Source organism: Cygnus atratus, chromosome 13 (assembly GCF_013377495.2).
Source record: "Cygnus atratus isolate AKBS03 ecotype Queensland, Australia chromosome 13, CAtr_DNAZoo_HiC_assembly, whole genome shotgun sequence".
In the NCBI taxonomy this organism is placed as follows: Eukaryota; Metazoa; Chordata; class Aves; order Anseriformes; family Anatidae; genus Cygnus; species Cygnus atratus.
In genome coordinates, this window is record NC_066374.1 from 13,590,747 (window position 1) to 13,607,590 (window position 16,844).

The 16,844-nt window shown below is 44.0% G+C and overlaps 1 protein-coding gene across 6 annotated transcripts in view; it reads left to right on the forward strand.

The window, feature by feature from the left end:
* The window catches only part of LOC118245314 (integrator complex subunit 6-like), a 37,958-nt gene extending 29,380 nt beyond the window's left edge, over positions 1 to 8,578 (forward strand). The window contains exons 10-19 of one of the 6 annotated variants that reach the window (XR_004777831.2): positions 716 to 810; positions 1,559 to 1,669; positions 3,247 to 3,462; positions 3,934 to 4,057; positions 4,483 to 4,625; positions 4,762 to 4,993; positions 5,674 to 6,066; positions 6,855 to 6,948; positions 7,355 to 7,732; positions 8,078 to 8,569. Coding sequence is in view for 2 of the 6 variants with exons in the window: in XM_035541362.2 (XP_035397255.1) it covers positions 716 to 810; positions 1,559 to 1,669; positions 3,247 to 3,462; positions 3,934 to 4,057; positions 4,483 to 4,625; positions 4,762 to 4,993; positions 5,674 to 6,066; positions 6,855 to 6,948; positions 7,355 to 7,454 (1,508 nt within the window). In the remaining 4 variants the exon portion in view is untranslated. Of the gene's footprint in view, positions 1 to 715; positions 811 to 1,558; positions 1,670 to 3,246; positions 3,463 to 3,933; positions 4,058 to 4,482; positions 4,626 to 4,761; positions 4,994 to 5,673; positions 6,067 to 6,854; positions 6,949 to 7,354 lie in introns of those variants that run through there. The other 5 variants (XR_004777829.2, XR_004777830.2, XM_035541362.2 and 2 more) reach the window with 5 other exon arrangements.
* Positions 8,579 to 16,844: the final 8,266 nt, after the last annotated feature.

The following is a 16,844-nucleotide window of genomic DNA, read 5'->3' on the forward strand; positions in this document are numbered from 1 at the left end:
GAAATCACTGTTATAGCATGCACAGCAAATGAGTACGTGCTTCAGCCCAGTGATTTCTAAATGGCAATATGCACACCTCTAGAGCGAACAAGGTATCTCTAAAACACTTTGCAAAGGAAATAATCTGTCTGGTTGTCCCTGTCTTAACAGGCAGCAGTTTTTGTAGCTAATTACCTTCGCTCGTCTACGTCTGTGGGAGAGTTTGCTGCTCTGGCAAGAGGCAGGCAGTGGTGCTGAAGGTGCACCCCTTGTCTGCTGGGGGTAGCATAAGGATTCCCTGCTCTGATTATTATTATTTTTTTTTATTGAAGACCAGAATTCATCATACAGGTTGAACAAAAGACAGCTGAGCTGACAATGGAAATTGAACCAAATGAATGTTGTTCGGCTAATACAGAGAGTCTTTGATGATGCAAGAGAGGCGAATCTGTTGCATCTACCATGTTACTAGTAGTTGTGTGCAGTTTTTAAGTCTGGTGTCCTTGTAAGTTCGCCTGTGATGAGGAACTGTTTTGGAGTATCTCCTACAGCTAGGACTGGGGATTCAAAACCCTTCAAACGTAAGGTTAAGACCAGTTTTTGTGGGGAAGCCCCATTGGGAGATGGGGGGAGGGAGAAGAAAAGTGGGAGGAAACATGGCAGTTGAATTTTGGATAATTCTAACGGTCTGGGACTCTATAAACAAAACCTTCTTTTGTTGTTTTCCTTGTTGCAGATGACTTGTTTAAGGTTCACAAACTTAAGCCAAATCTGAAGTGGCGACAGGCTTTTGACAACTACTTAAAAACAATGCCTCCTTACTACTTACTGGTATGTTCCTTTTCTCATTTTGTGCTCCTGGGTATAATGATGGCTGGTGTGACCAGAATCCTGTGCATCATACCTCTTCCTAGTAAATTTTTTTTACGTAAATTTGATGAAATTTTTGGTAGCAAACATTCAGTTTTGCAGAGGTGTGTAGATCAGGTCTATCTTTTTTTTAAAGAAATAAATACATTTCTAGTAATATTGAGCAATAATAATGATATTAAAATATTAAATGTTTTCAGTTCATTAAATATTAAATGAGCTTTGATCTAGTACACTTCAGATTGTAATCAAATTTGGCATTATTTTTGTAACTTGGTAAGGAAGATACAGATTTGTTTGTTTATTAACGTGGGTGAACTGCTAGAACTTGAAAAACTCACACTAAGAGAACTGGCTGGGCCAGATAAAGGGTGGGGGGGAGGAACCATTCACCTTTTACGTGTAGCTTGGACAATGCACCTCAATACGGACTTGCATCATCCCGGCTATTCTGGTACTGAGCCTCTGAGTGGAAATTGCCAGTGGCCATGCTGTGTGGTGTCTTGGTAATGTGGCATCATGTCCATTGCAAGCTAGTTAGACTACCAAACTCATGTCACATGTTATCTGAATAGACTTGAATTTTAGTTGCCAAAAGTGGAAAAGCTAGAGCACTAATCCATGTGCCTTAGCTTCCTGTAATTGATCTTTTACAATTTTTTTTTAAAGACTTACTCTCTTACTATTGTGTATTTTGTTTTCCTTATAGCCATTAAAGAAAGCCCTAAGGATGATGGGAGCTCCAAATCTGATATCAGATAATTTAGATTGTGGACTTAGTTACAGTGTTATCTCTTACCTTAAAAAACTCAGCCAACAGGTAGTATTGATAAAACCTTTGCAATTAGAAGTGCGTTGATTATTTAGTTTGTGGTAATCTCATTATAACACAGTTATTCCCTGTGGGAGTTCATTTGGGTGTGCAGTATACGTTATAATCAAAGATGGGTGAACATTTCCACAACAAATGCAGATGAATCTAGAGCGACTATATAGCCAGTGATTGTGCCTTCTGTAAGTGGTGGAGGGGAGTGAGGAGAACTTTAGCCACATTTTAAGTGCCTGCTAGACCTTTAAATTCCAAAGATTATCACTAATTGGATTTATGACTGCTCTTGCTATTATTCATCACAGCTGAAGTCAGAGGCTTGCTCTGTTTCATATTTATTTCCACGGGTGCCTTGGCAGTGTGTACATTCCAAAAAGTATACGTTCCTGGCCATGGGGAATAAGATCATAATTCATGTTTTATGTCTGAGCTTCCTGCTTCCTTCAGGTCAAATCCATTGTGTGACCTGGTGGGAAATAGTCTTACATGTCTTTCTGTCTTTGTCAAGAATGCCCTTTCGGGTGTAACTCTGAAAGCCGTGCCTCCTTAGCATGAACAGTTCCTATAACAGTATTTCGGTATCTAGAACTCAGCGGCAAAGCAGTGCAGCCTTTAGAAATTACAAAGAAAAGATCCTCCTCCTTAAAGAATGCACAAACTACGTTCCAAAAGCCTCAGAATGACTGAGCATCTATTAGATATAAAGCTTCCTGGGGTATTTCAGTAATGACATGCAAATTCTATTATCTGCAATATGGAGTTGGAATGGCTTGATATGGCTACTATGGTTTTCACAGACTTTCTCAACCTGTGAAAGAGCTTAAATGTGTTGCATGCATTATAGGCTCCTATGTAGGGGCAAGCAGTGCCAGAATTGTGTAGTGCTCCTGCTGTCCTTAAATTCAGAGTTTCCCACAGATAATAAAGCAAATCCTGTGGAGGATGAGATGTGGGGGAAGTGGGTTGCAATCACTGTGGTGTTTTTGAGGTATTGCAAGTGGTTTAAAAAAATCTTGCTTTGAATTCACGTAAAGCTTAATACAGTAGAATTGTCTGTAGCTATTAATAAGAAACCTGTGTTAATTAGAGAAGTAACATCCTTCTAGAAACTTACTGATGAAGCAAATTACATGCAGGTTCTACTACTATTCATCTTGTTGCAAACCTTAGTATTTAGATTGTTTCAAAAACGAAATCTGATGTTACTGTATCTGAATATGGTTTTAGATGTCGCTTGACAGTAACCTAAGGTATCACACCTTTAGTTACTTCTTTCTTTCCTTTTAAAGATGATTTTTCAGGAGCACATGAAGTCACAGACTTGCAGCAAAATCAGGGATGTTCACAGACCACCTACTGGCATATAAATTTAGATACACTGGCTAAATATTTTTTCTGTATGCTAGCACAAGGATTTTATTCTACTTTATATTCAATATATCCCCGGGCAGGTAGTTGAGTGGTTGGGAACTAAATTGTAGTTTTATTCTGTTCATCTACTATGTGTTTTATACTGGAAATCTGCAATGCATGCTGATTCTTTAACTCACGATGTGATTCCATTTTAGACAAAAATAGAGTCGGAACGAATAATAGGTTCAGTGGGTAAGAAAGTTCCACAAGAAATTGGAATAAAAGTGAAAAATCACTCCAGTGGCCTCTCCTTGGTACACAGTAGGGATTTTAAGCAACTGCTGCAAGGGATCACTGGGGAATCTCCACTGAGACTGGCGGAAATGAACGTTAAAGAATTTGCTGGCTTCCACATAGGACTCTTAAACAAGGTAAACAGGATAGAGATCTTGCATGATTAAGCAGTTGATCTGTTTTAAATGGGTAACTTTTATGGACTTAACATAGAAGAAGGAAGTAAGTACTTTTTGCTGAATTGTGAAGAACGTACCATAGGCATAAGTAGTGAGAGGAGCAAATGCAATTTTTTGCACGTGCTTTTGGGACACAGTTTGAAAATCCCACAGTAGTAGTCCAGGACAACTGTGATGAAAGTGACGACTTCTGCAAAAGACAGCTAGTATTGTTAGTCCAGGAATTAACATGGTTAGTTTTAATAAAGCTGAAAGAGGTAATGCTGAAAAAGATCTTGTTGAAAAGGGTTGAGTCTGCTGTATCCAGTTAGGAAGATATGAAGTTGTTTCAGAATATTTTTTTTAGTAGTTAACATTATTACAGTTAATTTCTTTGTGCACGAAAACTGGTGGGTTAACTGAAAGTTACTTGTTTTATTATAAAACTAGGATTTGAAGCCACAGGCATTCAGAAATGCATATGATATTCCTCGTCGCAGTCTTCTAGATCAGCTAACTAGGATGAGAACCAATCTTCTGAAAACACACAGGCATATCGTGGGGCAGGATGAAGGTAAATTGCCACAATTATTTATTAACAGTCTGGTACAGCTATTTAATTCACCTAAGTAGTGTTTCTCTCCTCGGTGTGGGAGGGGAAGTAGACTTTGCATCATTTGTTGGGTCAGTCGTCCTTTCCTAGATTCTGAAGGAAAAGAATGAAACTTCTGCCTTGTGTCACAAAACACGTTGTGCATGCTTGGAATTATAAAAACAAATTTCATGGGTGAGCTTTCCTATACAACAGGATGCAGTATATGTTTTTATAGTGATGTTGAAAGGAAAGAGGGGCTTTATTTGCCTTTTGCTTTTCCTTTGTAGTGGGAAGAAATAGTGATTTCTAGTTCTTAAATGCTAACACTTGAAATGGAAGCATATGAGGCTTGTCTTTCCTTAGTTTTAAGGTAGACTAAATTTAGATACCTTGTTCTGCTGCAGACTGCCTTCACAGCGTTCCTGTTGCTCAAATGGGAAATTACCAGGAGTACTTGAAAATGATGCCTTCACCCCTTCGGGAGATTGATCCAGATCAACCAAAAAGGCTTCATACTTTTGGCAATCCATTCAAACAGGATAAGAAGGTAGGAGAAGTCTTGCTATCTGCTGTATCATTATTTGAAAAGTAACTGAATTGTAACACAGAGGCAATTACTCTAGTAATGAATTGATGAAGCAATTTTTTTATTACTTGTTTTAAAAAAAAAAATGTCTTTTCAGGGTATGATGATAGATGAAGCAGATGAATTTGTTGCTGGGCCTCAGAATAAGATCAAGCGTCCTGGAGAGCCCAATACTCCAGCATCACTAAAGAGAAGGCGTAGCATGTCCCCACTGTTGCGACGGCCACAGTCACCACCTGTTGTGACAAACCATGTTGGTGGGAAAGGGCCACCCTGTGCTGCTGGGTCTCCATCGTATCTGAACCTCAAAGGCATGCCAACAAATAAAGGTATGTTGGAGTTGTTGTAGTACAGGAGCTTGTGTGGTCATAAGTGGAAATATCTGTGCAAAAAAAAAGGTCTCTGTGCTTTCTAGGTTAATTCAAAAGGACACTAAAGTTTTAGAGGTAATTAGGACTGAATTTCTTTTGTTGGCTTAGACAAACAGGCTGTTGCTATAGCTAATGAAGTCCTGAATGAGCAATAATTTTGAACTGTTTTTAAAAAGTGCTGAAACCTTTCACCACGATGGTTTGGAGGTAGCAAGGATTTCATTTCAGCTTTTAGTTCTATAGTGGGGAAGGGAGAAGTGAGAAAGGAAAGTTTTTTTAAAAAAAAAAAAAAGTGTTTTCATTTCTCACAAATACTAGTTTACCCACCAGCAGCAGAGTCAAAAGAAAAAATTGCTGGAACTGGGTGAAGGAGGGGAAACTTAAGTTTACTTGGAAGTCATAACACTGAAACGGAATTACAGAAAATTATTTCAAGACAGTCATATGAGAGGGTAGCAGTCCAAAAGGAGGTATTCCTTTGGTTGCGTCAAAGGGTGAATAAAACTACTGAAGTGATCTGACAGTGCTGAGTAACTCTCTACACAGTACTTTAAACAAGAAGGGATGCAGAATAATTTCCTTCTGTGTTTTTGATACTGCAGTTATGCAATATTAAGATACATCTTGTTAATTTTCAGACACTGGTAACAGTATTGTCCAGGATGGTAATGGAGAGAAGAAAGCAGAAAATTGTCAGTTGCTGGAAAAGCAAATTGATGGCTTGTCTGTGCAAATGGCTTCTTCGGTTCCAGCTGTTATGGGAGAAGACGAAATGTTACCCAATGACTTAGACTCTCTACCCGTTGAGTTCAATTGCTTAAATGAAGATGGCTTGGATCACAAACCTGGTACCAATGCACTTGTTCGAGGGCCTCTAAATTACAGTGTGGCCGGAGATGACCAAAAACGGGTGATGGAGTCTACTTCTGAATCTGTGCCAAATTCATTTAAAATAACACCTACGATGTTGGAGGGAAGCAACGCTGATATCAAAATTAGAGTGATGAAGGAGGTTCGCAAACCTGGAAGAAGTAAGTTCTTTATTAGTATATTAAAAATGGGCTGGGGATATAGAAGATTTTTCTTGAAATGAGGATTTCTTTTGAAAATAAAACTTCAGATTTTGAATGATTTTTGATTACTTGTGTATGAGTAGTGGAAGAACAAGAAAGGAAGTACCTGTATTCACAGTCTGACTTTATATCCTCACTATACTTGCTGCAGCACTCTTAAGCAGGCTTAGTCAGCACCATTAATATTTTCATAGTTGGTTCAGATAAGAAAATACGGAAACAAATGAAAAAATGCCATTGTTTCAGATCTAATGTGTCCAGTTCGTTCTTTTGCACTACTTTTTTTTAAAACTTTATACAAGACAATCATATTAATTGTGCTCATGCTCCACATAGATTAGTCATCTTAGAAAGAGGAATTATCTTAAACCTCTGCTTTCAAAAATGACTGCTCTAGGTTGAAACATGGCTTGGTATCCCTTTGTTCATACTAACTGCTAATCATGGCAGTGTGTTCATGGAGATATAAGGCTTCTCTGCTGATTAAACCTAGCCTGCATTTTCCAAGGGCAGGTGTTTCTAGATACTGCTCTTTTAAGAGAACAAAATTCTTCAGTGCTACATTTGAATACCAGATAATCAATATCACTTCAAAGTATTGGTATGCTGGCTTTTTTCTTGTCTTATGTACATTACTGTATGCAGAAATGGGAAACTCTAGGTTTTGTTATTTTTCCTTTGGCTGTTAGATTTATTGAAAATGCATTTGCAAGATCCATTTCTAATATCTGTTTTTTTTCTTTAAGATTATGAAAAAATCTTCTCTCTTCTTGAGGAGGTACAAGGACCTATGGAAATTCAGAAGTATTTCATTGAATTTGCTATAAAGGAAGCAGCAAGGTTTGTATAGATATAAATGATTCAGAGTTAAATGCTAACTTCGTTCATGATAGTAAATCTTAATCTTTTCCAAAACAAGTACTTCGTTTTGACATACTTAAATAATTGCAGTTTTAGTGGTCAAACTGCCATTGTATTTTCTGGAGTAAATGGTCGTTACCTAGAGTTGGAATGTGAAATAGAAAGATGGGTGGTTATGGAAGAAAGACCCGGAATTTGCCTGGGTTGGGGAAAGATGGCTGTAGCAAATTAAATTTGCCATTTTGATGTCAGAAATAAAGGAAGCTCTTCCATGCAGGAAACAGAGAGCTTCTGGTAATACTGTTTATCATGGCAAAATAATACCGAGTTATTTAACTGTTATTTTTGGAAGAAAAAATGAAAATACTTCCCTTCTCTTCCCTAGGTTTAAAAAACGTGTCTTAATACAACACTTAGAGAGAATACTAGAGGAACTAGAGTTCAACAGCCTACCCAACAGAGTTAATCATGTCAACAGTAGATAATAGTGTACCAGCCAGACGAATACGGACCAGGAATGAGTTTGCTGTGCCACAGAAGAGTGGAAGAGGATGTAGCTGTTGCCCTCACCATCTTGGCAGTCAAGTGATTTTACTGTCAGAGTCTGAGAAGAAGCAGTGGAGCTTTAACTTTACGAACCTCTATCGGCAGAAGCTGGGCTATAACCTTAAGGATTTGCTATGAAAGGTGTGGCTTTTTTCCTGTGGAGGGTGCTATTTGCTCAACAGGCTGAAGAAAATAACCATTGCTGCCCCTCCTGCAGGTGATGAGAATTTACTCATTTGAACACTGTCATTAGACATTTTACGTGCTATAGGCAGCAGATTGCACTAAAATGGGGCACTGTCAAATGCACACACTGTCTGCATCGTGGAGAGATCCCGTGTGTTCCCCCCCCAAAAAAAAACCTCCCAGAAACACCTGCACTGGTAATATTGCATGTTGCCACCACAGAGACAAGGGTCTTGTTCCCGAGAACTGCTAGCCATGCCTTTAAACTTGAGATTCAGTGTAGATTGAGAGTAAAGAAACTGCTATTGTGTTAATGAAAGCTAAAGACAGCCCTGTGACTGTTACCACCTGATGGTCACTAAACAATCTACCTCAGACTCTCTTCTGTTTTGTCTGCAGACATTATGAAAGTGCACCTGAGGCTTCCCAGGTCCCCGACTTCAGTTCTCTTTCATCCTGTGAGGAGGACGGAGATTCTTCAGGTGGCCTTGGCACACGCTGTGCTTTGGAAGCACTAAAAGGAAACGCTTTTAAAAACGTGTATTTTAATGTTCATACAAAAGAGATTATTTTGAACAGTATTGTTACCAGATCACTAATTTGATATTTTAACTGTATAAAATTTTTGGAACATATGTATATATAAAATAAACCATTTTATTAATTTTTAATAAGTGCTAATCTGAGGAGTCTGTAGCGGGCAGCGTTGAATTCCTCGACTTGTCTGTTACCAACAGACTGCTAATATTTTTTGTGAAACCAGTCTGCACACCCTCAAACTCCGCTTATGGTAATAGCTGCAGAATGTGTTTGTACTCACCTCCCAATAGCATGTACCCTGGAGCCACCTGCCCCATCAGTCAGCTCAGCCTGTGCAGGGTGTACGTTTTTGCTCCAAGGTGAAAGTATTAAAGGCACCAAGTTCCAGTTTACCAAATCCTTGGTTACCTGAGTTAATATCCTCTCCTCCGTTCCTCTTACTCTTTTGTCCAAAGGTAATGCTGTGTATCACAGAACATGCAAAGAAGACTGAAGCACCTGCACGCAATTAAATTTTTCTTTTTAAACAATAATATGTCAGTAGTAAGTGGCTCTTCAGATAATTTCATTTTCAGTTGTTCTCATTTAAAAACATCCTCCTGCTCTTTTAACAGCTTTGTTTTAAAAGACAGGTTGAAGTTGTGCTCGTGTTAACAAGCTCTTTACAAAGTACTGCGAATATCCTAAGGATTCCACTTGACCAGCCAGCACAAGAGGCAGGGAAACAGATTTAAGTTGATGGCCTGAACTTCTGTTCCTATTAGTATTTTTAGTACTAGTGAACCTGTGAGATGTCTTTTCCTTCTCCTGTGAAGCAGTGGCCTTGTCTTTCTGGAAGAGGTAGTTTGACTATTGGAATTACACCAGTGAAATTCAAGAAGGAAATAAAATCCAAAAGCAGCATATCTTTGTTACGATGTTACGTGGAAAAGTGACACATGGAAAGAAGTTGTTACAAACATTTCTGAGCTCTTCTCGTAGCAGTAATGTACTCATCTGTACAGCTGAACATACTTAAAAACACAATAATACCTTGGAATGCAGTGATACAAAGGGCGATTCATCCCTTCAGAATCATTACATGGCAGCTGTATGTCACCACAATACACCTCTCGTGCCTAATGTTGGACTCGTAAGAGGGAAATTATTTACAGTAGGTCAGGTATACTGTGTGTATGTGGTTTTGAAATGCCAGGCTATGTGCATAGAATTGCATGTAATACGCTATTTTTTAAATAGGTGGTGGTAAGAGGAGACGGCTTTCTTCTAGTTGATTCTTATTTAAGTTTCTTTCCTGATTCCAGAGGCACTCACTTGATCATGATGTGCCTGAGCAGGGGCTGTGACCTTGTTAGTATCTAAACCTACTCATCTGATGTGATACAGCTGTCTGCTAAATTAGCTACAGGAAGATGGTGACTTTCATTCACTTGTTTGGAAGCTTATACATCAGAAAATGAACAGGAACTACAAAATAAATCTGTTCAACTCAGACAGTTTTCTCTTACCTCACTATTGTTTTATCTGAATAAATTGAATTTGGATTAGAACAGCGGAGGGGAAGGATGCCTTACACTGAGCTGGACGTGAGTCTTCGTGAGAAGAAAGCAAGATGTCTTCGCAGACTTTGCCAATGAAAAGATGAAGAAAAATGAGTGGAATAAATCTGGGAGTGCATGTAGTCCTGCATCCCAAATGGAGCATAACAGGAACGTTGCTTGCTTAGAAAATCAATGGATGCTACACGCCTGTGTTAAGGAGAATATTAACAGAGAGAATTCTTTGTAAGACAAGCGGCCATGCTTGGTGTGGGTAGCAAATGCATTGGAAAAAATACAGCCACACACTTCGAATGGCACAGTTGACTGGGTGTTGTCCTAGTGTCAGGCCTTCCCTCTTGTGGGTGGAGACCGTGACCCCTGAAGCAACAGCTGCATGGCTGAGAGCATGTCTGTGAGACAGGGCAGTCTCTGAGCACCAGGAGTGTTCCTGAACGGGATCAGGGAACGGCACAGACTGGCAAATCCATATGTATGTGTAGATGGAATATGGGATGCTGTATGTGCTTTGCTCAAACTTAAATTTGTTGAGCCCTTAAGCAAGGTTAAAATAATGCAGCACAGATACCAGTATGTATTCTGCTTTTTCTGTCTCTTTTGACCCTAACTGGGCATCCTCAGTGCTTACTATCTTTAGTTTTCTCTTGTAAACTGAAGGAGTTTTCCTCTTTCCTGAAGTGAGCCCATAGCCTTGCACCTCCTAGCGTCCGGTCGGTTGGAAGATCTCTGTTAGGTGCTGCTGTTCCTAATTCATATGCTGTACATTTATGATGTGCAGGAGTGTATTTTTGCCTAGCCAGCATCAGAAAATGATTGTTATCTTCCAAAATAAATGCCAGAGAGGCTGTAACTGTGCTATGTTTGGGTTTGCAGTGGCCGAGCAATTTCCTATCTCCTTTTCTCTTCCTGTGTCTACTCCTGGAAAGGGTAGAAAAGATGTTTTTTTTTTTTTTCCTCCTGGTAATTTTCTCCAGGTCTTGCCTCTAAGCTGTCTGGCTGCAATGGCAGTGATGTAGGGTATTGTGTTTGGTTTTGTCTGTTCTTTAATATCTACTAAGAAACTTAAGATAGAAAAATAAGACTAGATACGGATTGGGTAACGGAAGCGAACTATAAAGCTGAACTATACTGTTTGACACCAGGCAGCATGGCAATATCATACCTCTAGCAAATGGTCTCTGCAGCACTCCTCTTGAAGATATTGCAACCTCGGTAAGCTGAAAACAAGGCCAAAGACACCTCAGAAACGATGTTTGGCAGGGAACTGAAGGAAGGATGACTTAGTCGCTGGATTTAAAAGGAGCTTCTGCTTTCACGTCTGCAAAAACAAGCTGAAGTCTGTCTTAAGTGGAAAAGGAAGAAACTGGAGGATAATGCTTTGGGATTTAGGAAAAACTTGTGGTCTGCAGGAATTGTTAACTTGGACTGTTAAATCTGAATCTTGTGATCAGTGTTTTTAACTGTTTTAGACTGGCATTTCAGGTAGGGAAGACTAAACCAAAGACACTGGATGTATCTGATTTTCTCCATATTTCCAATTCAGCTGCAACTTGGTATGTGGTTGCATCCTTGAAAGTAGTCTGCTGGCTTGGCTTTAGTGTTGATGTTTTTCTTCTCTCATTCTGCGTTGACAATGCTTGCAGCTGTTTCTTAGTAGTGGCTAACCAGTGGGGCAGTTTTGCAAGAGCTCTGTTGTTATCCATCAAGCAGAGAGCCGTGGGTAGGGGGTTTTGGTGGAGTCAGTGGGAAAGGCGGTGTGCCTTGCGTGCTGCGAAAGCTGGTGCCATTTGATCTGGTTTTGCACTTCAGAGCTTTTGTTTAAGAAGCATATGAGACAATTCTCAGGCCGGGAGTGCAAATCTGGTACCGTCAGCAGCCGGTTATTCAGAGTTCAGAAGAAGAACACGCAAGGGAAGAAGTTACACTGTTAGTACAGCCTTGTGGTCAACTCAGTTGAGAATGTTTTCAGATGTGGTAAGAGAATATAGCCGCATATGCCTTCCCTGGGTTGGCAGCCACATGGGTTTGCCTGGAATGGGGACTGCGTGATACTGTGTAAAGAAAACAAAATGAGCCTTTAATGTGAGCTGGAAAGCTACTAAAGAAGCTGCCTTTTATGAGCTTTTGCACTTGAGTTGAAGCTGATGTACAATTCATGGTAAAGTTGAATAGTTCGGTCTGGGAAGCACAGTGGAATGGAAACCCCCAATCGGGTTTTTGCTGCAGGTTTATCTGTTTTCTGAGAGCATGGGGAAGTTTCATCTCTACATCTGCAATGGGAGTTCCATGGCTATTTTTGGTTCCTGGACCAGCTCCAACAGCAGTGGAAGTAGCCGGATCCTTGCTGTTTATACGTGCTTGCTGTCATTTTCGATCCCTGTCATTCCTCTAACGCAAGCAGTCTTGCATGATGTCCCTGAAGCACCTGAGCACCTCTGGCAGTTCTCTGTGTACCGGGGCTCCACTCGCCGCTGCTGAGCAGCTGCTAGGAGTGACAGAAAGCTGTTTGTAAGGAAGGCATCTGGATGGTGTGCCTCTGCTTGTAAAATGCTTACTGCCTCACAGGACAGTGGAAAGGAGGAGGGGTAAAGTAAAGCAGTTTGGTAATTGAAAGGGCACAGCTTGTTCTGTGTGGTCTGCCTGTTTCTTGTCACTTGGTTCAAAGTACGTGCATATTTTAATGTTATATTTTATTTGTAAATATTTAATATGTAGAACATATCAAAGAGATGTGCGGTCCTTTGGAAAGGACAGAGTTGGAAAGCTTCCCCTCTTGCTTCATCTCGCAGCTGTGCAGAGGTGGCGTGCAGAGAAGGAAGCGAGGCTGCGCTCAGGTCTTCTGCAGGGAGGGACTGCTCGGAGCCGTCCGGCTGACCGCGGGGAGCCTTGGGTACGTGACCACAGGCAACCAGAGCTAGGTTTTGCCTGGGTTTGTGGAAATGCACGTACTGTTTCCTGAGGTGGTGGTAGCGTGAGCCGTTACTGCGTGCACAACTTGGAAAGCTTAGGAACTTGTCAATGTAAATTGGGTTTTCACTGCAGAACGTGGAAGACGTCTTACCGATTTTCATTGCCGTAGTAGCTGCCTGATCTCTTGGTAATGGGTGCCTCAGGATTCCAGGGTGCTTTTGTAAGTTGGATAGAAATAAAAACGAGCGTTCCTCCCCAAGACTAGAAAGCGATAAATTTTTTGCTGATTGCAGATGGTTATAATGCAGCTGCTTGACTGTGGCATCCCAGACATGGAAAAATAACAGTAGTTCTTCAGGCTAATTTCTGATCCATGCAGCGTATTAAAATCCTTCGTGCACAGCTGGCACGTTTAACTTTGATTACGTTGTTGAAGTGGCTGATCTGAGAGCAGCCTGGATCCCAGTTGCTTGCAGAATTTGAAAATAGGATTGTTCCAATTCATCTGCAGTTGGGTATTTTGGAAAAGAGACAAACTATCTCGAGTACTTGCAGGGCTGCTAATTAAAGTGTTGTGGCACTCCTCTGAGAGTGTCTTTAAAGATGGATGGAGGGACTTACCCAAGGTCATAGAGTGTGTCACTAGCAAAGATGGTTATAAAATCCATGCCCTAATTTGGTCTTGTACGCTGAATTCTTTCTCTGGTGTTGAAAATCCCACCACAAAGCAGCCTGCTGGCTGCTGGGCTTGTGTTGTCGGTGGGCTCCTCCCTGCCGTCTTGCTGTGGGCTGGAAGTGCGCTTCTGGAGCTGGAGGAAAGTGGGAGCTCAGAAAGAGGGCGGGAGGAGGCTACAGAGACGTGGCCAAAGCCCGTAGGTGCTGGTGGTGTTACTGCCGCCTCTTCAAGTTCTGGTTTCTGACCTGAGCTGCTCTGGCACCTTGTCTTAGCCGTCGCAGAAGTGTGTTTTAAATTCCTCTGGCGTGCCCAGAGTCAGGGCTCTTTCCTCTGCCAACAAGTGGGCAGAGTGTGGAAGCCGCTATCCAAAGTAGTCATTAGTGGCACAGGAGGTGGGGGACTGGTGAACTCTGGAAAAGGCCGTTTGAGATGCATCACATTCAGCAAATCCCTCCGCAGGAGCAGAGACCAGGAATACAAATCCGTGGGCACTTAAAACGCTGCAGCAGCAGCATTTTTTTTGTCCGGGGCTGGATGCGGGCAGGGTGTGCAGGGGCTCAGTGCTGCACCGATGGCAGCGGCAGGCCCCGGGCACGCCGTGCTCCGGGGGGTGCTGGAAAGGAAAGGATGGATGCTCGCCTGCCGCCGGAGCGCCTGCGGCTCGCAGCGGGCGAGATAGGGCGAGGGAAGCCAGACTGCCTCCTTCCTGGGGACGGGCAGAGTATTCCCCTGAGGTAAAGCGGTCGCTGGTGAGTCACGGCCGGGCTGTGAAAGGAGACTGCTGCTGGATAGGTTGGGCGATGGCTTCTTCCAGAAGTGTGTGCAACAGGGCCTCCAAGGAGGCTTTGACTTCACGGGGCAGCTGGAAGCCTGTTCCTTGCTTGGGTTCCAGGTGGCACAGTCCTGCCTTCGTGCGGATGTGACCAGCGAGCACTTCCCTTCCTAGGATCTGCTGTGCACATTGGGACTGAAGGTGCCCGCTCCTGAGGTGGGACAGGGCCGTGCAAGCAAGGACCTGAAAGGGACTGCTCTTGTCATGGTCGGAAACCAGGAGGAGTTCGAAAATGCCCATTAAAGCTTTGTCCTGTTCATCCTTGGGTACGAATGTGCAGAACGGGAGCTCCTCAGGAAGGCAGAAACCTGAGCCCAGACTACGTCTTCGGGGAGGCCGTTGGCACAATCTCACATTGGGGCTGGGGTCAGTGCGTGGCGAGCGGTGTGTGTGTGGTGCTGTGCTGCTGGGCACCCGGCCTCCTCTCTGCTCCTCTGGGACCGCATCTGCAATGACTCACCTCGGTTTTCTCAGTGCTCCTGTCTTAACTTGCGTGGTAGCTGATCCCCGCCGAGTCTCCCAGGGCTGCTGGGAACATCGTGGCGTTGAGACTCATTTTTAGCCCTGCTAAGCTCTGCAGTTACCTCTTGCGTGTGAGAAGCAAGGGCAGAGAGGAGAAAGCCTTGCAGGCCTTCCCTGACCAGGTATGCTGGAAGAAATGAGCTCTGTTTGCATCGTGCTGGGTGGAAAGATACCTCACCCTGTCCCTGTTGGAGGTCGTCCTCTCTCATCAGCCCTGGCCAAACCAATGCAGAAGCTTGGCCATGCTTTCAGAAGACTGGGGTTTATTAACCAGTGCTGTTGTATCCCATAGGATATGTGGGTCCATCCCATGCAAGAAGGGAGTAGGTCTCACTCTGCTGCAGCTTTTCCTTTGTGATCAGTTCGGGGCTGTTGTATTAAGTTGGGCACTGAAGTAATGGCACAAGCAGAACTTGCCAGCTTCTGCTTCGCGGTGGTGGTAAGGCTCTGGCTTTGAAATCACCGATCTCGCTGGGGTCCCTGGGCAGCGATCTGTACGCGGTGGGGGGCTGCAAACCAGTTGCAGCACGGTGCTCTCGGAGGAGGGGAGGTTGTGTTGCCCTTTCTCTCCCCCCCCCCTCCCTACACTCCGGGCTGCGCAGGGAGCCGCTGCCTTCCTGCAGGGCTGGCCTCAGCGCGGCCGAGCCCGCACGTCTGACGTGGGGAAGCGAGGAAGCCTCGAGGGGGTTTTGCGAGCTGATTTTTTGGCCTGTCTGCTGACCTGTCTCCTCCAAAACCGCCCTTTGATGCAAGCGTCTGTTTTCTGCACTTGGGCGCGCAGGACAAGGGCGTAAATCACCGCCTCAGCACTTACGGCGTGCCGGGCGCTCGGTGGGTCCTGCACTGCGGCAGGGACCTCGCGGGGCACAGAGGATGCTGGCGTGGCCTGGGCCTTCGAGGGCGTCAAGGCTGGCCTTACGGGGCTGGCCCTGAGCTTCTCTAAAACACGCAGCTGAAAAACCTTGGGGCGGGGGGAGGGGAAGGGGGATTTTTTTTTTTTTTTTCTTTTCTTTTAAATCTGGAGTGAAGTCCTCCCGCAGCGTGCTGCGCCTCCGGCTAATCCCCGGGAAACTGGTTCAGCAGCACCAGCAAGGACAGGGAGGGCACTGCCAGCACCAGGCGCTCCGTCTGGCAGCACGCTTACGCCGCGGCCCCGAAACGTGAGTAAATAGTGAGCTTGGCCCCCTTGGGGGGCCCTGGACCGCTGGCGTAGGACAGACCACCGCTCTGTTCAGATTTCACCCTTTCTTACCCCCCCCTTCCCTTGAAAATGGCCTGATAAGCTGTGACACTGCAAAGCCTGGGCCCCTGCCAGAGCGCCCTGGGGCCTGTGTTCTGACAGACGTTCCTGCTCGCGCTGCCAGGCTCCCGGCCGCCTCGCTGCTTCGTGAACTCCCACTTGCCTTTCTTGGCTGGAAAAAGGATTAAGTTAGCAGGACGGGAAAATTAATTAGCTGCCATTTTAAGGAATATAGCTTTTGTTGCAGTCCAACGTGTTTTGAAATGACATTGTGTCACTGAGACCAATGTGGGACTGATTAAAAGGCTTTTACCTGCTCGAGTACCAAATTTATTCACGCCGTGGTTCTCCCCCAGGTGATTGCAGCTTCAAGGTGAACCTCAAGGCCAAGCCAGCCAAGGGGACTTTCGCCTTCACTACCAGCTCCGGCTAAGGAAAGCCGGTACCAAAGTTTTCTGATTGTTTAACGTTCGAAATAGGTTCTCTGTGCCCTTCCCCTCCGTGCAGGCACGGGCTGGGGACAGCAGGAAAGCTGTGTGGGCGCTGCAGGCTCCTTGTCCCACTGTGGCCAGAGGGGCTTCCCGAAGCGTGGGGAGCGAGAGAGGAGGCCAAAAATCATTTCAGAGCAGAAAGCGATCGCCGTTTCCTGCGTTCTCCAGGGGCAGAGCTGTGCCTGTGCTTGTGAGCTTCTGGGAAAAAGAGGTGGTTGGCCTCCAGCTTTCACCAGAAGGCTTCAAGCCAGCGCTCTGCAGCAGTGGGGAGAAGGCACGCCAGGCCTCAGCCTTCCAGAGCAGCACTAATTGATCTCACGGCTGCGTTTTGCTTCCCTGTACTGCAGACAGCTCCAGGGCGCTCCATCTCTGG